Here is a 22,353-nt window from a genome sequence, read left to right on the forward strand (position 1 = left end):
AAGTTTACAATGACCCATTAGTTCCTCAGGAGCTCTCAGTTGCACTATTATAAACTGTTGTAGAAAGGACATTATTTACATTTACACTATTTACTGTAGAGTGTCACCCAAATTAGGATATGTTCCCTTCTGAGCCTGGTTCCTCTCAAGGTTTTCCCCCCATATCCTCTCAGTGAGTTTTTCCTTGCCGCCATTTTTATCCTTATTTTTCTTTTTTTAGTGTTTTTGCAATGTTAACATGACCGTAGAGCCTTTCCCTACATCTGCCCCCCCCACACACACACACACGTACACACACACATACACACACACACACACACACATATACACACACATATACACACAAATATATTCAATTCAATTCAAGTTTATTTGTATAGCGCTTTTTACAATAGACATTGTCTCAAAGCAGCTTTACAGAACATAAACACAGAGCAGAAGGTAGACATAATTAATGATAAAGGAAATAACGAATAATAAAAGAAATAAGAATTTACAGAATAAAAATTCTAGGTTATTATTAGATGTATATAGTTCACAATGTATATGTATTTATTCCCCTATGAGCAAGTCTGAGGTGACTCAGGCTGCAGTGGCAAGGAAAAACTCCCTTAAATTGGTAAAGGAAGAAACCTTGAGAGGAACCGGACACAAGGGGAACCCATCCTCATCTGGGTGACACTGGGGTGTGATTGTAATATACAGTCAGTTAAATGTTGTATTGGTGTAAGGACCATGGACTTCGGATCTCCTTTGGTGTATCTCCATATACACATATAATGCTACTGTAAGGAGGCCCAATAGTACACTGTGTGTACTGACACGTATGAGCATATTGCACATGTTCATTTGCTGATTCCATTATCTGTTTGTTAATTGTACAAACTGTACACACATTGTACCGGCTATATTTCACCTGTTGATTTCATTATGTTAATTGTACATATTGTACACACATATTGCACTAACTATATGTATGTGCAAATTGCACATTTCTACATTATCAGGCACCTCATGAAGCAGAACTCGCAGTATCCGCTCCTCTCATTCACTGTCAGGACGATACATGAATATATACATGAAGTATATTGTTTTGTTGGTTGTAGTCTTGCGGGCTTTAGGACATCGCGGATATCTGTGTGGTAGTGAGCAGGGTTGCCAGATCTCACATAGTATTGAATTCGTAAATGTAGTGCAACCTTCACCTGAATGAATCGGTTAGAAATGAATACATATTAAAAAATTAGGATTTAAAATAAACATAGTAAACTTTTATTACGTCAGTGAGTTTGTCTACTCCTTCATTTTACACGCAATAATTCGAGAGCGGTAACGTTCAGCATGTTTGTATTATTTTTAAAACATTTCATATTGCAAAACATTTTCTTCATTTTTAATTAATTTTTATTATTATTATTATTATTATTATTATTATTATTATTATTATTATTATTATTATTATTATTATACTACAAAGTTTAAGAGCTTTAGTTTTGAATATGCATATTACTGACAACTGTCGGTGTTTGACGCATACATGGCAACCCGGGTTATGCCGTAAGTAAACCTGCTGGCTAGCTGTTTGTCTCCTAACCACGTGCTGTGCTTGTGTTGTGCTGCTGGACTTTCTGTAGCAATGATCCTGAAATCTACCGAATAAACTGTTACTCTTGTGCTTAAAGCCACCGTTTGCCGGAGTATAAAGCTGTGCCAGCGAGGCAGACGAACACAATGAAATGTGAGGGAATTGAAGGCTGTGAGAGGTTCCTGAGCCCTGGGAAAGGCCGAGGGGTCAAAGCCACGCAGCACTTCCAGCTGGGCGAGCTGCTGTTCGCGTGTCCGGCTTATTCCTACGTCCTGACAGTGAATGAGAGGGGCGGATACTGCGAGTTCTGCTTCATGAGGTACCTGATGATGCTGCATGTTGTGTTGAAACGAGTGTAGAAATTCAGCCTGGAGTTTTAAAGCCCTGTCTGTATCGTTGTGTCTCATCAGAAGGGAAGGGCTGTCTAAGTGTGGGAAGTGCAAGCAGGCCTACTACTGCAATGTGGAGTGCCAGGTAATGCGAAAACACGTCTCTGTGTCACAGGTTTATAAAGACGGCAAACGTTACAGTTTGTGGAGGCGATGCTGAAGTTGGTTTCTCTTTCGCTGCTTCGTTGTTGGAATTCGCCGTTCCACCTTAAATGGATGTAGAGCCCATAGGGGGCGCTAGAGGGCCTTGATTTATTTGTTTGTTTGTTTATTTATTTTTAATCGTGTGGTGTGTTTTTTAGAAAACAGCCTTTAAATGGCCAATAATAATAATTATAGCACTTGGTGAACTAATGCGTTAAACGACAAGAACGAAAGAGGCACAAGTGTCCAATAACTGGTGAATTATGCTGTACTTAATAATAATAATAATAATAATAATAATAATAATAATAACAATAATAATTAGTATTATTAATATTGATTAGTAACATTATTATTTATTATTATTAATAATAGTAATTATGATTATTGTTATTAATGATTAACAATATTAATACTATATGATTAATGGTGTTATTATTACTATTATTATTAGTATTAATGTTATTAATATTCATTAGTAATAATAGTATTAATATAATTTACTATTAATACTATTATTACTATTACTTATTAGTAATAACATTTATTAATATTGTTTATTATTACTAATATTATTCATTATTAATAATATTATTACTTATTATTATTATTAGTAGTAGTAGTAGTAGTAGTATTGCATAGGCAGTCAGGTGTATTTATTTTGATGATGATGATGATGATGATAAACTTAAGATGCATAGGCATCCAATTTTAATTTCAGTTGTATTGAGTTGTATGCAGCTTTTCCTACAATTCTTAGTAAGTGTAATTGCATTTTGTTCAATATTCAGGAAAGTTGGCTCATAATTCTCAAACGAATTTGACAGCAAGTCAGTTCAAATCTCGGCCTGTGCAAAGACGCAGGACCCGAAGGACATAACAAAAAGTTGAGGTGTTAATAATTCAGCGATTATTAAAACTGCTAATAACTTCTGAACCAATCTTAGCATCATATCAAGATTCTGCTGTTTGTTGAATGCTTAATGTATTGACAGCGAAGTTTTCTTAATATGTTCAGCAACACGAACCTGGGCGTGTTCCAGGAAGCAGGCTAATAAAAGCCGGCGTTTAAAATAGCTGTACTTGATTTAGCGTAACAGGACAATCTGGGCTGTGTGGCTGTGCTGTTGCTATTTATTTCCAATAATTCAAGTTGGAATTTGTCATTCCACGGGATAAAAAGCAATAATTTCATACCTACGCTCAATTATCTGGATGATGAATCCAGTTTATCTCTTTTAAACTGCTTTGAGACAATGCGAATTGTTAAATTCCCTACATTCACTATTATTATTAAGTTCGGCAATATTGTGACAAATAATTGTATTTTTTTTTTTTTTTTAAGTTTGAACATGTGCATTAAAGCAGCTTTGATCGTTCCTGTAGAAAGGTGATTGGTCCATGCACAAGCTGGAGTGCTCTGCCATGTGTGCCTACGGAGAAAACTGGTGTCCCTCAGAAACGGTGCGACTGGTCGCTAGAATCATCATGAAGCAGGTAAGTACAGCTCTAGTGGATACTTTTGTATTATTATCTCGGGGCCGAGGAAGTGTGACGCTCTGGACCATGTTCTACCGAGAAACCATGGGTCCTGGCCTATCATGCAGCTAAACATTGCTACAGACCACATACCGCTCTTTATAAGCTTCAATGCATATCTGAACAGATGTCAACAAATGCTTTAATGGATATTTTTCCTTCTCTTTGTCAGAAATTCCAGTCAGAGTTGACACAGTCTGAAAGATTGTTAGCCTTCAAAGAGTTTGAATCGCGTAAGTATGGTGCTTTTTCTCCAAGACGTTGCCAATAACTTCTTAGGCTTATGCTGTGTTTCCGTTTAGTTATATAACAGTTTATTCTGGAAATAAAATAAAGCTAAATGTTTGAAGTATAAATGCTGGGGTTTAAGCTCCTGAGGACGTAGGCCAGAGGCTCTGATGAAATACATAATTTCCTTCGCTATAAAAGACTTTGTCACATATACATTAAAGCACAGCGAAATTCTTTTCTTTGCATATCCCAGGTTGTTAGAAAGTTGCCAAAAGGGTTGAGGACCTTGCCTCAAGGGCCCAACAATTTCAGCAATTTCAGCATGGGGCTTGAACCCCTGACCTTCATGGCCCAATATGGTCTGGAGCCACAAATAGAGACCGACCTGATGTGTTAAAATGCTTGCTCATGCTCCATTAGCTGAACACAATGTATCCTGTGTCTCTCAATAAACCAACTTAATGTACTTGAACAGAGTTTGTAGAGATTATAAAGCCCTGGCAGCAAATGTAACTGATTTAATTTTGCACCTCTTTGTATCTTGTATATGTAGTTCTGCAGAATTTGGCAGAAATGTTCATTGAATTTCTTTTTAAATCCTAATGCTAGCATTAATATGCCATGGTCAGGGAGCATAATGAAGCTAAAGCTAAAGTTGGTGGGGGTTTTTTTTTTCAATTCAGTGCTCATTTAAGTGCCCAGTGAAGAGGTGATACTTGAGTCTTTGTTTGGAGAGTCAGGGTAAGTTTAGGTCATCTATTTGGTACCAGGACAGAGAAGATGATTGGTCAAGTCTAGTCATGCTGACTTGTGGATTGAACCGTATTTGGTACAAAGTGAGGTTAGATGATTGTTTTTAGCTAGGTGCGAGCTAGTCTACCAGAAATGTGCTAACCGTACCACTTAGTTTATATGTAATGCAGTGTTTTTTAGATCAGTAAAAGGAGTGATAGCAGTAAAAGGGTCAGGATTTTTGTGTTTTTCACCCGGCAGGTGGTACAGCTGAAAAAGAAAGCCAGATCGTAGCACATGCATGATGATCATGCTTAGCAGCTGAGGTACAGCCATAGGATTGTAGTCATCTGATAAGGGTCAAGGTTAGATTTTTTTATGGTTATCTCGAACAAAGCGTCTGGTAAAAAAAAAAAAAAGGTCTCTAATCTATTACACAAATTGATGAGTCTCTGAGCTCTTAGTTTCTCATTCATTCTTTAATGGACATGTGGATCTCTTTTTGTCACAGAACGTAAACAAAAAAAATTTAGTTCTGTTAATAAGACTATTTTAACCTGGATTAAGTTTGTTCACCAAGGAAATCTAGGAATAGTTCTCGTATCATGAGCTGAAAAATGTTGAATATTTCATTCTAGTCATATTGCCCCAGCTTATCGCCCCCACACCATTTATTCAGCTATTGCTGTATTTTGCTCAGATGTGTGATAAAAGAACTGGGGAAACCCTACTGCTTTAAGTGGTTTTTAGGAAACTTGAGATAAGAATGAAATTAACAGGGTTAATTATTTACTGTATTTTTCAAGATTTGGACAAGATCGACAACGAGAAAAACGAGATGAATCAAACGGACATTGCTGCACTCCATCACTTTTATTCTAAGCATCTGGATTTTCCTAGTAATGCTGCTCTTGTCGAACTCTTTGCCCAGGTAATATACTGTACACTGTTTCACAGTTGTTTAAGAGGTTAAGAGTTAGCATAATGACTAAAATAAGTCAACGCCATTCATGTAACTACTCCTTAGTGTCTCTTTCTACATTTATAACATTTGGCAGACACTCTTATCCAAAGCGACTTACATTTATCCTATTTATAGCTTGAGGGTTTAGGGGCTTTTTCAGGGGACAAACAGCGTCAGTGTGGTGGCCCTGGGACCTTCCGATCTATAGTCCGACACATTAACCATTAGGCTACCACATCTTCAGTTCTAAGCATACAAAAGGCTGGTATGATTAAAACTGTGCTTAATGTTTAACTGTGAAGTACAAAAAAACAAAACAGACCTCCTTGATAAAAGTTGACCTTTAGAATCACATTAACACAGTCAGGTGATCGTACCGCCGTCTCTCCTTCCAACCCCACCATAACGTCACACTATAATTTCACAAGTGCTATCAAGCAGATCACGTAGGTTGAGGCATATAATACCCATGGAGACGTCTGGAGAAGAAATAGTCCAGTGGCTCATTCAATTTGACCGTCCAACACTGTGAAGTTGTGTCCAAACGACACAGAACTACTGCAGCAAAACTGACAGAAGAACTTTTAGATCCAGTTTAAAGACCCTGTTTCAACAAAAACTATAAAGAACCTCACAAAACCATCATTCATGGAAGAGTTGGAATTGTTAAACCATTAATCACAAAAAAATGTGAAAAAAATGGTGTCATGATCATAAAACCTGGCCAGCTGAAGATGATATGGTCTGATGAATCATCATTTACATTCCCAATAGCAGGTCCAGTTTATGAATGGAGAACCCTGAAGACACCGTACTTCTTGGACCATCTGGTTTCAGCTGTCAGACATGGTGGTGAATCTGTGAAGATTTGATTGGTGAAACCTTGGTATGGTTGGCCATATCTTCAAGTCAAAAAGTCAAGCCAACTCTTGCTAAGTGATCAAGTGTATCCTCTGGTCCAAATTTTGGTCTGGACAATTGTTCAATATCATAAGATGATCCTGAAGTTAGCTGGCTAACCCTAACCCTGTGTCACAACCGGAAGAGGAAGGAGACAGACCCGTATGCAGGATAGCTTCAAATGAAAGGGGTTTCATAAATGATAAAGACAACGACATAAAGACGATAACAAAAGCAATACAAATGAAGACACTTAACAAAGACTAGACATGACGAGGGGTAAACGTAACTAATGATTCCGCGCTGCACTCGGCAACGCGGCCCACTTAAATATAAAAAGACACGATGACACAATAAGGATCAGGTGTGAAGACAGGGAGGGGCAGACGAAGGCGGGGCAGACACGTGACGAAGAAGATAAACAAAAACAGCACGTGGCCAAAAGTCCGGGTTGAGTCCTGACACCCTGCCATGGATAACTCAATGAATGTGGCAAATTTTGAAGAGAAGTGCATTTACATTTACGGCATTTAGCAGACACCCTTATCCAGAGTGACTTACAACTGAGCAACTGAGGGTTAAGGGCCTTGCTCAGGGGCCCAGCAGTGGCAGCTTGGTGGACCTGGGGTTCGATCCCAGGACCTTCTGATCAGTAGCTACCACATCCCAGTGCCAGACGAAGGTTCCCTTCTTAACCTCTAAAGAAACTAGAAGATATTCTGTTAGGCGAATGCTACAAAATTCCACTAGAAGCTATTCAGAAGTTAATACAATACAATTCAGTTTTCCTCTTTGTTCCAGGTGAACTGTAACGGTTTCACCATAGAAGACGAGGAGTTGTCCCATTTGGGCTCTGCGGTCTTTCCAGAGTGAGCAGGATGTTACGTTCTCCATCACAAGCTCTTAATAGCAGTATGTCGGTTGGGATGGTTGTTTCCACTGATCTGTTTTTGTATCGCAGCGTGGCTTTGATGAACCACAGCTGTAATCCCAATGCGATCGTGACGTATAAAGGTACGGTAGCAGAGGTCCGTGCTGTTCAGAAAATCAGCCCTGGAGATGAGGTGAGAACAAAAATTGCTTTTTTTAATATATTTTTTGCTTTATGACCAGAGTTCAACAGTTGATGGTACGAGCACATATAAAAAGGCCATGGAATTAAATAGAATTCTATATAAAACTAGCATTAATGCTTCAGCACCTGATTAACATCGCATTAACCCATTCGTTTACTAACAGATTTTCAACAGTTACATTGACCTCCTCTACTCCACTGAGGACAGGAAAGAGAGGCTGGAGCAGTCGTACTTCTTTAACTGTGATTGCACAGAATGTACCACCAAATCAAAGGTGATCTTTTTTTTTGTTTGTTTGTTTGTTTGTTTGTTTGTTTGTTTTGATCGATTTATTTATTTATTTACTTATGATTGGTGTTGCAAAAGGGCGGAAAGTTTCCGGTAAATTTCCGTAAACTTTCCACAGGAACTTAATTTGGGGAATTTTGGAAATATTACTATTTTTAATGTTTTTGAAAGAAGGCTTCTTTTTTTTTTTGTTTTTTTTTTTAATAAATAAATAAATAAATAAATAATATTATATTGTGAAATATTATTACAGTTAAAAAATAATGTTTTTTCTAATTTATTCCTGTGACCAAAGCTGAATTTTCAGCATCATTACTCCAGTCTTCAGTGTCACATGATCCTTCAGAAATCATTCTAATAAGCTAATTTATTATCAGTGTTGAAATCAGTTGTGCTGCTTAATATTTTTGTAGGAACCTGTGATACTTTTATCACAATTCTTTAACAAATATAAAGTTAAAAAGAACAGCATTTATTCCGAATTGAAATCTTTTCTAACTATATAAATCTTTATCACTTTTTCTCAGTTTAAGACATTAAGTATTAATATGTATTAATAATAAAGTATTCATTTCTTTAAAAAGAAAAAAAAAGAGGAAAGAACAAAAAAGACCCCAGACCTTTGGACGGTAGTACGTATTGTTACAAAAGGTTTATATTTTAAATAAATTGTTCTTTGTTTTAAATAATCTGTTCATTTTTAACTTTTTATTCATCAAAGCATCCTGATCCTTACACCTGGATTTATTTGATCAAATAAATGCAGGCTTGATGAGCGTAAGAGACTTCTTTCAAAAACATTAAAAATAGCAATGTGTCCAAACTTTTGGGTGGTAAAGTAATTGAATCCCCCCCCTTAAGTGATATATGGAGGATGTTTTTTTTTTTATTTCGGGAGGGAGTGAGTGTGTATGTGTGTGGGTGGTTGGGGGGAGGGGGTCATCAAATAATCTGTGCATGTGGTAACACTCCTAATTTACTGCTTATTAAGAGTTAGTAAGGTAGTTATTAAGTTTAGGTATTGGGTACAATTAAGAATATAGAATAAGGCATTAATTTGTGCTTAATAAGTACTAATAAATAGCCAATATTCTATTAATATTCATGCTAATAAGCAACTATTTTAATGACCCTACAATAAAGTGTTACTGTACCATGTTATGGAAGAATGCAAGTACATGGAGGGGGTTTGGCCTCAATGGCCCTCCAGTAAGCATTGTGCTGTGTGCAAGTGACTGAAATTGCATTAAATCTTGTTTTAAACAAAATTATGCTGTTAAGATTTTTTTAACTACATTAAAGTTCCTTTTTATAGACAAACCCTGCATTTTTTTTTAATTCCCAGTTCATTCCCATATATTCCCGTTAATTCCCATGGAAAGTTTCCAGCCTTAAAAATTCACGGAATTTTACAATCCTATTTATGATGCACTAAAATAATGCACATTTTAAACACCTGGGTAGTTCATTTTAATTCAGGGAATTTCCTTGTTCAAGTTCTTGTAATGAGGATAAAAGATGGGGATATGTTTAGTTCCTTACTGCAAGATTTATTGTCCCTTTAAGGGGAAATTGCTCTTTGACTTGTGACAGATGACACAATCACATACGTATCAGACGTCACACATCCCAGCATCCACGTGAGTTAAAGCGTCAGTTTCACAGCCTGCCAGCCTACAGAGCCACAGCCTCGTTATTGTCACATGACTCCACAGTTGTTACACAACCCTATAAGTGTTACACACTAACACACTTTGTCAACAGTTCCATAATTGTTGCAATGTGATGTTATTTCACAAATCTTTAATTGTTGCAAAACCCTACAGTTCCCATAACTTTCTTGCGCTTATTACAGTGTTTTGCAAACATCCTTATCCAGAGTGACTTACATTTCTCGGGTTCATACAACTAAGACGTTGAGGGTTAAGGGCCTTGCTCAAGAGCCCAGCAGTGGCATCCCTGGGATTCAAACACACAATGTTCTGATCAGAAGGCCAACATCTTAACCTCTGTGCCAACCACCAACATCAACCACCCAGTATTTGTACATAGCCTCATTTGTTTTTTTACATTTGAATATTAGTTACACTGTCTAAAAGTATTGCACTCGGAGTGAAGGACATCAGATTTTGTGATTTTGGGAGTGAACATGGAATTTGCTCTGACCCATAAGTTCCCCAGGAGCTCTTGGCTGATTAATTCCACTCAACTACAAACTGTTGTAGAAAGGACATTATTAACATTTACATTATTCACTGTCCAGTGTCCTCAAATGAGGACGAGGTTCCCTTCCGAGTCTGTTTCCTATCAAGGTTTCTTCCTCATATCATCTCAGGGAGTTTTTCCTTGTCCTCGTCAAGGAAAAGGAGATAAATAGAAGCTATAATAATAGTGTTAATAGCACGATATGTACCTCGCCTCTGTGTGTAAGTTAACTGGGATGGGTCTAACTGTGATTGTAGCTCTTTTTTTATTTCTTTACAAATTTCATCACCACAGAGGTTAAAGCTCACGGTTTCTTCAGGTCTGGTCAGAAAACTGGGTGGTTCTTGACATAAGTGAAAGAATAGCTCTGACTGCTGTAAGCAATGACAATCCCAATGGTGTTGGGTTCGATGCTGAGCTCGGATTACTGTGTGGTGTGTCTTTACCTATTTTTCTGTCGGGTTCTCCTGGTTCTCTGGTACCCTTCCACTCCTCAAAAACATGTCAGAAGGTGGAAGATTAATTGCCACTGGGTGTGAGTGAGTCTGGTGTAGTGCACTGACATCTCATCCTGCCTCATTCCCATAGTTCATCATATATGGATATATAAGTCCACTCTAACTCCCGGACCAAGGGAATCGGTTCCTGATGAAAGCAAGCGATTTGCCAATGGTTCTAATGTTTCATATTGTTAGAAATTGTTCTCTTATTCTCTGTGCTACATAGCTGTATGTATGACCTCATCTCATACAGGCTCAAGTCTCTGCTAAACATCATGTACACTTTTATTTTTATTTTTTAATATACTTTTTTCGTTTATTTAAGAGGAATAGACACAGTCTCTGTATAATGAAAATACAGTATGGGGTAATGCCCCATGGCAGCTAGCAAGCAGTCAGTTTTGCTGTCTTGTCTAGTTTTCCTGGTTTGACCTTGGTTTTGAACACAAATTTTCTCCAGTATACAATGTTTTCATTTTGCCTTTCAGCACTTTTTTTTAGTATTATGTAATATTCTCGCTTTTTTCTCACTTCCAGTAAATTCACTCTTCTCTGCAATATGGCTTTACAGGACGCGGCCAAACTGGAGATTCACCAGAACCTGAGTAGTGCTCCAGAGGCAGAAGAAATTCAGGAAATGGTGAAGTATGCCAAGAATATCATTGAGGAGTTCAGGAGAGCCAAGCACTATAAGAATATCCTTACAGGCCGTTTCCTCTCCTGTAGTAATCTTCTGGTTGTGCGATTTGTACACACATGAAGCGGAATAAGATATTTACATGTTTCCCATTGATTTTATAAGCCCTTGACTTCACAGTACCTCCCAGCGATCTGCTAGAGATCTGTGAGTTAAGTCTGGAGAGGATGGGATCCATATTTGTTGACACTAATGTGTACATGCTGCACATGATGTACCAGGCCATGGGGGTCTGTCTCTACATGCAGGACTGGGACGGAGCCATGAAATATGGCGAGAAAATTGTACAGCCCTACAGGTACGCCGAATTATTCGTATTTCTAATATCTCTTGTTTTTTTACTGCCGATTGACTCTTGACACACGTTTCCCCCTCCTTTTCCCAGTGTGCATTACCCTCCGTACTCTCTGAATGTCTCATCTATGTACCTGAAGCTTGGAAGACTTTACTTGGGACTTGGGAAAAGCACAGAAGGAGCGAAAGCGTTAAATAAGGTACTGTGCGCCAAACTGATCTTACAATAACAGTTAGGTCTGTAGATTGCAACATGTTTGTGCAAAACCAGTCACACCCGCGTGGAAGAAATGTGTGTGCGTGGGTGTCCCTACATTGTCTTGTTAAGTCATGTCTAAAATCCCGAATCTAGTCAATCTCCTTTTATTCAGATAGCTCTGGTGTTAACATGAAGTCTTTTGGTCTTGAGTAACTGATGGAGCGGATTTATGAATATAACTGAAAGTCTTACCTCTGATACTCAGAGACTGATTAGAATCAGTTTAGAAACTGTAGCAAGGTTGCAGTCTCTGAATTAAAAAATCTCTTTACGGATCCATTCGTTCTTTACACAGACTCTAGCCCCTTTTCTGGTTCGGAGCCAGAGCCTAATTTAGAACCAGTACTTTGTTTCGACAGCCAAAGCACCGGCTCCGAACCAGGAAAAGTGGTTCTTAAGTAGCACCAAAACGTTGCTGGTCTAGATTTAAGAACCGCTTGCGTCAGGAGCTGGGGGCGGGGCTACTGTTAGCTCATTTGATAATGTACCTTAAGTATACTAATGTTTAATACGCTTTTACTTTACTGTATTATACATTATCAGCACACATTATAGTATTTAGCTACATGCTAAGGCTAAATTTTTTCTGTGTTAACGATAAAATCACATTATGTACTTTATCGATTACAACCTCCGTTTATACAGATTACACGGAGCTGCACTTACACGTTTTATTCGCCACGTTTGGATGCCAATGTAGGTTCGCAAAGCCATGAGCATTAACAGTAAGGCAACATACGCCATTGTTGATGTGTTTGTGTTTGCCGCTGCTGCGCTAACGTTGCTGGGATACGTGACACGTATACAGTGACGTCACACTCGGCGCTTTGATGGCTCTCTAGCCGGTGGAAAGGCAAACCGGTTCTTAGAAGGTTCGCCAGTGGAACCAACTTTGAACTTTGCAATCTTACCCCCCTCAAGCAGTCCTTCTATAGTCAACCTGTCACTATCAGAGAAGAGAAGACGACCACAGGTCCATTTTGTCTCTGGTCACATCTGATACCTCTTTTCCACCGGAAAGAACAGGGTGCTGGTTCAGAGCACTGGTGCTGGTTCAAAGTACTGGTTCTAAGAACCGGTTCGCCTTTCCACCGGCTAGAGAGCCATCACAGAGCCGAGTCTGTCATCACTGTACACGTGCCACGTTACTTCGAAACGTTAGCGCAGCAGCGACAAACACAACATCAACGATGGCGGATGTTGCTTTACTGTTAATGCCCATGGCTTTGTGAACCTACATTGGCATCCAAACGCGGTGAATCCAACGTGTACGTGCAGCTCCATGTAATCTGTATAAAGGTCTCGAGGTTATAATCGAGAAAGTACATAACATTATTTTATCATTAACACAGAAAAAATGTTTGCCTTAGCATGTAGCTACCTACTATCACGCGTGCTGATAATTGATCATATTGCGGTAAAGAAAAAGTGTATTAAACATTAGTATACTTAAGGTACATTATCTAACAGTAGCCCCGCCCACAACCCCTGACACAAGCGGTTCTTAAGTCTAGACCAGCAACTTTTTGGTGCTACTTAATAACCACTTTTCCTGGTTCGGAGCTGGTGCTTTGGCGGTCGAAACAGAAAGAACTGGTTCTAAATTAGGCTCTGGCTCCGAACCAGCACTCAAAATGCCTCGGTGGGAAAGGGGCATGAGAGACTTCACATGTGGTGTCTTGCTATTCTTAAAGTGAAACAATAGTCGAACTTGTTATAAATTTCAGAAGGTCATTCGATGTCATGATCCGTTTTTTTTTTTTTGGTAATGCATCCATTTTTGTGCCCCTTAAGGCAAAGTCAGTAAGTTGACTGAATACTTGTCCCAAATCATAGGCCGGGATACATATGCCTGTAGGTTTGGTCTTTGAGATAAGCAGCTTGAGGACAATGACTCAGCAATGGACTAGACACTTCTGAACACAAGAGCCCTTACAATTACACATGCCTTGTATGCCCTTAGGTGGAAAATTTTCAACGAGTGGCGTGCACTCTATCATCTGGAGTACTATCCTTAAACTGAGACAGAACAGATATATAGAAGCCTTTATTTATTACATTTCCATACACAGGGTTACATTTTTGTTTCATCTGACCAGAGAACACCAGAGAATTTCTGTTGTTCTGAAGCCTAAAAATTGGACATTGAATCTTTTACTGATTTCAGATTCTTCCGTTTCCTTTCAGGCTATCGATATCATGAACGTCGCTTTCGGATCAGACCATTATTACGTTGCTGAGGTGCAAAAGGAAATAGAAGGGCATCAGTAAACGAGAGAACAGCCTGTAAATTCAAGAACGGCTGAACGGCATGCAATCTTTACCTCCGCTTACGTACAGAAAAACGTCTTTTTCTTTTCCAAGTCATTTTAAGTTTTTTATTTGTTTGTGTTTGACAGATGATTGCTGATGTTGACCTTGAGGTGCTGATCTGTTACCTGTCCATAGTGAGAATAAATATGCACTGTCTGTGAGCAAGGGCTAATAACTATGTATTAAAATATAACCGTAAGATTGTCTTAAAGATGCTTCTTTAACTTCTTTGCCATATCATGTATCAACTACGGTGAAAATGACTGTTTGCTTGGCCTCAGAATTTACCAATGATTCAATAACACTATGCCTGGATGATTATTTAACATATTACCAAAGTGTATTTCCATGATTCTGACTATTAACTGTCTCAATGTGTGGCACAATAGAAACTGCCTTTATTTCATGCCAAAGCTCTATAGTATCTCTGTAAATCCTACACTAGGTATTTTGGTAAAATTTTCTTAAATTTGTGACTAATATTTTTGGCTGGCATTATATAAAGTAGACCAGTGCTAGTATGTCCGTGGGCTATTGGTCAGGAAAACACTGGATAAAAAAACTTCTATTAAAATAATAGATCAGGTTTAAAGTGCGATACAAAGTGTATGAGATCTTTGTTTAAACATTTGCCTCCTGATAGAGGATATTGGAGTAGAACAGCTTTTAAACATGTAGCATCACCAAAGCAGTGAGAATCTTTGGCAAATCTTGCATCATTCGTATCGGTAGGCAACCTGTGACACACCTTGGGGCCTTTTAAGTACAGCTGGACAACAAAATATGTATTTACTGGATCATACCCAATATTGCAAATTAGTTATGATGACCAAGAAAATAAAAGCATGTAGATGTCATTTCTGTCTGCAGTAAATAAAGAGACTTCAAAGAGAAAGTTTTCAATTTTTATTCTTTTTTTAAAAAAAAAAAAACTTGTTTGTTTAGGGTGGGGTCTGATTTTTGTGACTGATGCAGTCACCTCACTGCCACTTTATTAGGAACACAGTCATTCAGCCAATCATGTGGCAGCAATGCAAAGCATAAAAATCATTCCTAGTACTGTATGAACTCACTGTAATATGTAATGCGTTCATTTTGAGTCATTTTTTTTTTTTAAATTAAAAAGCAGCAACATTTTTGGCTGGATACTGATACTCACTACCTGTTATTCTAGATCTGCAGTCTATACCAAACACTTACAGAGTCAAACAAGCAAATTTGTTGCACTGTCCATTACACAAAGCTTTCACGTGTAGTTAACATCAATGTTTCTGAACCCACACGTTCTTAATGCACTGTTTAGTTCTTCTCTCCCTGTATTTAAAGACAGGTTCCTAGTCATGTGTAGCTGTTATTTGCTAACAATATTGTCCTGCAAAAATCTAGATACATAAAGCAGTCACGATTTGTTTAAGAAACAGGATTTGATATTTTATTTGAAAAAAAAATACAAAAAAAAAAAAATCACTTAAAACATCTGGTTATAAAGTCAAAATAAAACGGCCATTAATTAAACAGGGAGAGAAAAATCTTAAAAAGTTCAGAAATGAGGAAAATGCTAAAATGCTCAGATTTATATTTAAAAAAATTAAAATCATTTTTTGTTCTAATAACCCATATTTGACTGTGTTGAAGGTCAGATTTCTCCAAATTTCTTTCCCCCCTGCATTATGAGCTACTTGGGGATACCAGCCACCATCTCAGACTCTATGCCGCAGTGGTCCACACCTCTCAGGATCTTGAAATAACCTAAAACAGGAATATAAAAAGAAAATTGATGACTAGGAATTCTGTTTTTTCTTAGGTCACTCATCCTAAAGTAAAACATTAGCACTTCATTGTGGTGCTTAAACCGATTGTAGCCTCAAAACACCCAAAGTGGGCAAACTGGACCTTTTTTATAAATATCCTATAAAATAAAGATCAGACAAGCTCAGTACTGTGCTGAGGCTAATCTGCTGATCATATTTTCAGCACAAGACATCTCTCCATTATGTTTGCACAATACTGAGAATCCTTGCTGTCTGACAGTGAAATAAAAAAAGAAAAATGCTCTATGCGCTGTGTGATGAGTGGTTCCTGGATTCTAGTCGACATACAGGTTAAAGAGTTCAATCTTAGTTTCATTAGACCGTAGAATCTTTTCACTACAGATGATCTGTTTGGTGGAGAATGCAGCAGTTTTTTGTTCTTGTCTTTCAATATATGTTATTCTAATCCTCCAGCACTTGGTTTTATTAATATTCCTTTCTATCTGTTGAATAAACCCCCAGGCCTGGTGCACTACACAGACAACTTGAGATAAAATGGATATTTGCAACTGGCTTTAATACAGTGACCTAGTTTAATTTTGCAAAGTAAAAAGGTAGGGAGATGATTCTGTTCTCTCCATTAATAAATTGGGGTTTGAATGAAAGTTTGGGATCCACAGGAACATCTCATCAGGCTGCTTCTTTAATAGCCATTTCACCCATGTCATGTGATCTTGAGCCTCCATCTCCAGCCTGTTGAAAGTACTCTGGAATATTAGCTAGATCTGCGCTAGATTATCTCTTGTGAACATTTCCTGGTGCTCTCCCTCACTAGAAACATAAGAATCGTAAGTGGTTTTACCGTTATCACCCCAGTCGGTGTTCCAGGAGTTGGCAGCCAGCCAGTAAGGGGTCCCATTTTCCTCTCCCCAGCCTAAGATCTTGATAGCATGACCTCCTACTTGAGAACCGGTGACATGCTGATAAACACCTAGAAACCATAAAAGTACACAGGGTTTAGTGCAGATTCCGAGCTGAAGGAAAAGGCTGCTCCAGTATAGAGGATTTAATGTTAAATTACAGAAATATTTTCACCCTCAGTGATCAATATTACCAAGAGCCTACACTCAATGGGTCATGAGATTCATGCCTCACCAGACTTGTACATAAGGAAGTCCTCGTATACGATGAACGCTCCCTCCACTGGGCCATTCTTGTAGAGCTCCTGCATGATCTGCTTCTCATCAGATGGAACGCTGTAGGCTTGTTTTCCTACAACAATAAAAGACCCGTAATCTGCCTTAACATTCAAAGAATCGTGGAATCGTCTACAATCAAAAGGTCCCTTGGCTTTGACACCGTTCACGCTGACAAACATGTTTATCGATGCTGATTCTTACCATAGTGCTTGTCCTGAGTGTAAGATAAACTGTAGCCGGGTTCGCATTGTTTGTCACAGTTCGGCGTGTCTCCACCTTCCCCAGTGCACGGAGGACGAGAACCATTTACGTGGTGCTCGCATGGCTCAATGGTGTATGGACGGCATCCTAAAGAAGAAAAAGCAAATAAAATAAATAAAGCAGTTTAACAAAAAAATACCACTTGAATTTAATCCATGCATGAGAGCGTAATCCTACCTATATGAGAGTTATAGAGTCCTCCTGTCACGAGACCCTCTGTAGCCCAGAAATCCCAAGCAGCAGAAGGATATCCTCCATCACATCTATGTGACCAGAGCAAAGAACAGAGGTTTGGGTCTTAATAGTGGACAAAGCTTTAATATATTAATCAACAGATATACAGGAACCATAAAAGACTCAATTCTCAAGCAGCACATTTCTGTTACAAGAAAAAAAATTCTTGTATTTTCGAGCTGCACCAGTAGGGTTTAAACTTTATAATAAAATCACTAGAACTAACCTCATGAGGATACGTTTTGAAAGAGCTGTGGATTTGGTCATCAGTTAAATGCTGTACATGTGAACACTCATGACGAAGATATTGTTAGCCAAAGTTTCACCAAAAGTACGATTATACTCTAGTTAGCACATGTAATCCAAAACACGCTGTGAGCAATTTCTTCTGTCAAACCAGTTTGCGTGGGCGATTTGTAATATGAAACTGACGAGTGCTGCAAGTTTCACGGAAACAAACGGAAGTTCGTTGGCAAGATTGGACCTTTGTCACAGATTAGTCATCATTCAGAGGGACTTTAGTGAACAGAATGTGAGACACCAACATGTGGTGAACAGCATTTGACTGGTTTGACCATCAAATTCTCAACGATCAAAAAAAAAAAAAAAAAAAAAAAAAAAAAGCCTTATAATTCTGAAAGTTCCTACGGTGTAACAAGGAAGTTAACAACCATGATCCAGCGTGATGTTCAAACACAGAACTTTCTGCTCGCTCACCCCATGCCACAGTCAGAGCAGCAGGTCAGCAGGTCCTGAGAGGAGATCTCCACGCTCACTTTGCCATTGCTATGGATACAGATTCTGTCAGAGATCGCTTCAGCTGCTCCGAAAGCCTGCAAGGGTGCAAAGCGTCATTGAAAACCTGCACCTCCAATAGACTTCTCACATCGAATAGAAAGAGCATACAGCACTTACCCAGCATGACCCACATGACCCCTGGTCTCGGATTTCTTTTAGAGTCGGGCAATTAGGCCACTGCTCCCTGGGATCAAAATTCTTTGGAAGCTTCACATCTCCAGCATACTGAACCCTGCAGAGGTTTATGTATATAAATAAATAAATCAAACAAACAACCACTTAAAGATGACAAATCTCAAAATGGACACCTCCTAAAAACAAAAGCAGAATAAAAGTCTTCTTTCTGGTTCAACCAGTTCATGCATTGTATATACTGTAAATAATACATAAAACTATAACTCAAATATAGTATTGGACAAAATGACAGGGGGGGGGGATCTGCACGTTTGATAAAATGTAGGCATCATGTAAAAGTAACAGCATTGTTTAAACTTTATACAAGTCACAAACGTGGACCCAAACTACACAAAATTTCAGTCCAGCTGCTTCCAATCAGTTTGTTGGTGGAAAAAACAGTGCAGAAAGACACAGGTTTTTTTTTCCATTAAAAAATAAATCGAAAGCATTAGATATGATCTTCACCTGGGGAAGGAAAGATTTTTTTTTTATCTGAAATGTTCATCTTGCTGAAAAGAGGAAACAAAGCCATACGATTCATCACAAGGGTCCTGAATGTGTGACCAAAAAAAGCCTTGGAAAGGGTTTCCTCTTTCACTTGCATGACTTTTCCTGAATATCAGCAAATTTATTCGGACCTACAGATCGTTCTAAGACAACTAGCATGTTTTTAATTTTTTACAGAGGAGTGAGTGAAATTTTAGCCAGTTGGAATCGTCGACCGTTTTCAGGTGAAAACATTTTCCTGCCAAAATTCCGGTGAACAAAAAAAAAAAAACCCACACAAGTAGAGGTGGAAAAAAAAATGAAAGGCTGCAATCTATTAAATCTAACTCATTACACTGAATTGTAACATTAGTGAAAACTGAAGTCATTTCCTGCCCCCCCCCCATGAGTCAGCATAAAAAAAAAAATTATTTTTAATCTACCTGAAAAGAGGAAACAAGTCAGATGATTCATCACAAGGTTAAATGGCTAATGTGTGAGAAAAAATTAACCACAATGCATTAGCATGCCATTATTTTTTTTCTGAACGTCAGCAAACCCCAAACTGCATCAGCAAACCCCAAAACACATCATTTTTTATACAATTTCTTGGGTACATCCTGTTAGCATATTTGTTAAAAAAAATATATATACACACTCACATGACTGGAAGTTTTGGTCCCTTGAGCATTGCTCCACACAACTGCTTCACATAGCTGTAATCTACATTGCCAAAGTTATGTCCAGCCTATAGACAAAACCAGACACAATCCAACCCAAAGTTCATAGACATGATTTAACTTTAAATTATCTCTAATCTTGTCTTAATATCTCAATTTGGCACCATGAGTAGCAGGAACTTTACCGTCCATGTCGTGTTTGCTTTGTTGATGTAGTTGACCATCTCATGGGAGAGCGCACGTAGCCGTGGACGAGCACAACACACAGCCAGGGCTGAGGCTAGGCACAGCAAAATCAGGGACTTCATTCTAAAACACAAACAATATAAAGCTCACAATTAACACGTGTGGAAAGTGACTTGTGGATGCTGCTGTGCAGTGGGTTGACACCTGATTGAGCAGTTACATCAGTTATTCGTGGCTTTTTAGTAGACTCCGGTGTATAAGAAAGGACACCACTGGCTTAGTTAATGGGACTTGAGGATGCACATCAAGGGTTCGATTTAGGTTGTATGCCGTGCCTCACGTCACACAACAAGGCCAAGTATCCTTAATGAGCCAAGAGACGATTCTAAGCCAAAATACGAGAAGCTTTAGGAACATTAATCATGATAGAGGAAGTGTTCTGGGCCAAAATGACTAAGCAACAATGTTTACCACCAAATACAGCTTGAGTGCATCCTCAGCCTACACAAGCTGCCATTTCTGATATATCCATCTCTTATAAAAACACAGTTCATTGAATTCTTTTCAAACTGAGATGGAGTCCAGATTAAAATGCTAAGTGCAGGCGAGCTCGAGCCCTCTTGATTGTCATGGTCACGTGACACATTACACAACTAATTGATCAGAGTTGGGGACGTGCATAACGACGTGCATAACGACGTGCATAACGACGTGCATAACGACGTGCATAACGACGTGCACACGAGTTCTAGAAGAATCTAATCGAAGAATTGTTTGTGAACTTTCTGTTCATGCTGAATTCTAACGGCGTCACTAATTTCCACTGAAGCCAGTCATTCTATTAAAAATAATTTAAAAAAAACAAACAAAAAAACAAAGAAAAAACCCACACACACACACAACTTATCTAGGAAGGTTCAGGATTCAATCTCTCCATAAATATTTTTGTTGTGCCGCGAAAGAGTCAAAAGAAATCTACTTTAAAGAGGCCTAGATGGCTGTGATGGTGCCTTTTTCTGCAACCTGGCAACCCTGATTAACGAGCTCAGTGATATAGGGTTCAGGAAACTTCTCTACCTGACAGATCAAAACAAAGCTGAGATACAGACGTACAACAACGCCCCAAAAAAAGAACTACTTTATCAAATACCCAGGACGGATTTACTGTAAATGTTCACTGGATATTAGCCTATAGCATAAGTCATGTGTAATGGTCTTGGCTTTTAATTTTGTTTGTCTTCACGCCGCACCCAAAGCTGAGGTCTCGAACCCTTAACGCAGAGAGGAAGCGAGTTAAACAGAGCAACATTTTATACCAACCTCATCAGCAAGTGTTTGTACTCCTTAACCTAGTGAACTATCGTGTGTTTTCGACAGAGATACAAAACATGACTATAAACGGCTGCCTTCCTTATAGATTAAAAACACACACACACACACACACAAAATAACAATCCGACGTCATATCCGGTTTAATCCAGACAGATAAAAAACACTAAACTGGTTACATAAACTACCATTTCCTTGTTTTTTATATATTTTATAATGTTATCTAAATTATTTACGTCTGCCAAGTTAACTTAAACGTGTTAAGAAAGACTACACGTGTAAAACACAGTAACATAATTAATTTAAGCGCTCGTGCTAATTAAGTTCACGTGTAAAGTTCTCTCACCTTGGATTAGATCTTCCTTATGTGGCGTGTGACCTGCTTTGCGCTTTTATCAACACGACCCCCGTGTGAAAGGCATCATGTGATTAGTCATGTGCGTTTCTGATTAAGTTTCGAATCGAAAGCGTGATTGCGGTCGGGAAAAATGTTTTCCGTCAAAATAAAAGTCCCCAGTTAATTCACAGAAAGACAAATAATGGAATTAGACACAGTCACTAATCCCAAACTTGAATTCTTATTGCAGTGCAACTCTAGCTGTTGGTTGTATGAAAATCATATAGTGTGGCTCACATTAAATCTATCATAAGATCAATTTACCCTGAGCAGAAATCTGAGGCTACAGATACCAGGTCACATAAACTGTAGTGTTTTTTTTTTCCAGGCTTTAGTTTCACTTCTTTTTTCTTTCTTTCTTTTATTTCAAATTCACAGACAGCTGGAAGCATGAAACATATGATCTGGTTAAAATCTGAAGAAATGAATGATCAGGTTACGGGCTGAAAAACAGAAATGAAAGTAATGTTGACTCAAAGTGAATGATGAGGATGAAAACTGAAAGCCAGAAGAGGAATCACACATATGGACATAAAAAGCGTCTTTCTTAAATACTATTAATAAATAATTAATTTTCTAACTTTTTTAATTTATGTTTGTGTTGGGTCACTTTATTTATTTGTCATGTTTTTATTAGTTTTTATTATTATTATTATTATTATTATTATTATTATTATTATTATTATTATTATTATTATTATTATTATTATTATTGATTAAGCAATCTAAACATAACAGT

General features: G+C 38.1%; 2 protein-coding genes across 4 annotated transcripts; one reads left to right on the plus strand and one right to left on the minus strand.

Moving 5' to 3' along the window:
* The first annotated feature begins 1,544 nt into the window (after nucleotides 1–1,544).
* On the plus strand, nucleotides 1,545–14,327 carry smyd2a (SET and MYND domain containing 2a). Of its 2 annotated transcripts, XM_027159764.2 has the most exons (12): nucleotides 1,545–1,904; nucleotides 1,996–2,059; nucleotides 3,505–3,615; nucleotides 3,830–3,890; nucleotides 5,427–5,551; nucleotides 7,286–7,353; nucleotides 7,446–7,548; nucleotides 7,724–7,834; nucleotides 11,125–11,248; nucleotides 11,374–11,548; nucleotides 11,636–11,744; nucleotides 13,991–14,327. In XM_027159764.2, exons 1-12 carry the CDS (start codon nucleotides 1,732–1,734, stop codon nucleotides 14,072–14,074), a joined length of 1,308 nt encoding a protein of 435 aa, XP_027015565.1. In that variant the 5' UTR covers nucleotides 1,545–1,731; the 3' UTR covers nucleotides 14,075–14,327. The 2 variants fall into 2 exon arrangements, with proteins under 2 accessions (XP_027015565.1, XP_027015566.1); XM_027159765.2 differs by lacking the exons at nucleotides 1,545–1,904; nucleotides 1,996–2,059 and adding an exon at nucleotides 2,234–2,374.
* A 680-nt stretch (nucleotides 14,328–15,007) lies between these two features.
* On the minus strand, nucleotides 15,008–21,717 carry ctsba (cathepsin Ba). 2 transcript variants are annotated; one of them, XM_027159768.2, is made up of 10 exons: nucleotides 21,564–21,717; nucleotides 19,888–20,011; nucleotides 19,685–19,770; nucleotides 18,477–18,591; nucleotides 18,279–18,394; nucleotides 17,505–17,590; nucleotides 17,268–17,414; nucleotides 17,023–17,139; nucleotides 16,730–16,858; nucleotides 15,008–15,865 (listed from the first exon to the last, which is right to left on the minus strand). In XM_027159768.2, exons 2-10 carry the CDS (start codon nucleotides 20,008–20,010, stop codon nucleotides 15,792–15,794), a joined length of 993 nt encoding a protein of 330 aa, XP_027015569.2. In that variant the 5' UTR covers nucleotide 20,011; nucleotides 21,564–21,717; the 3' UTR covers nucleotides 15,008–15,791. The 2 variants fall into 2 exon arrangements, with proteins under 2 accessions (XP_027015569.2, XP_027015568.2); XM_027159767.2 differs by lacking the exon at nucleotides 21,564–21,717 and adding an exon at nucleotides 21,209–21,353.
* Nucleotides 21,718–22,353: the final 636 nt, after the last annotated feature.

Source organism: Tachysurus fulvidraco, chromosome 12 (genome assembly GCF_022655615.1).
Source record: "Tachysurus fulvidraco isolate hzauxx_2018 chromosome 12, HZAU_PFXX_2.0, whole genome shotgun sequence".
Lineage (NCBI taxonomy): Eukaryota > Metazoa > Chordata > Actinopteri > Siluriformes > Bagridae > Tachysurus > Tachysurus fulvidraco.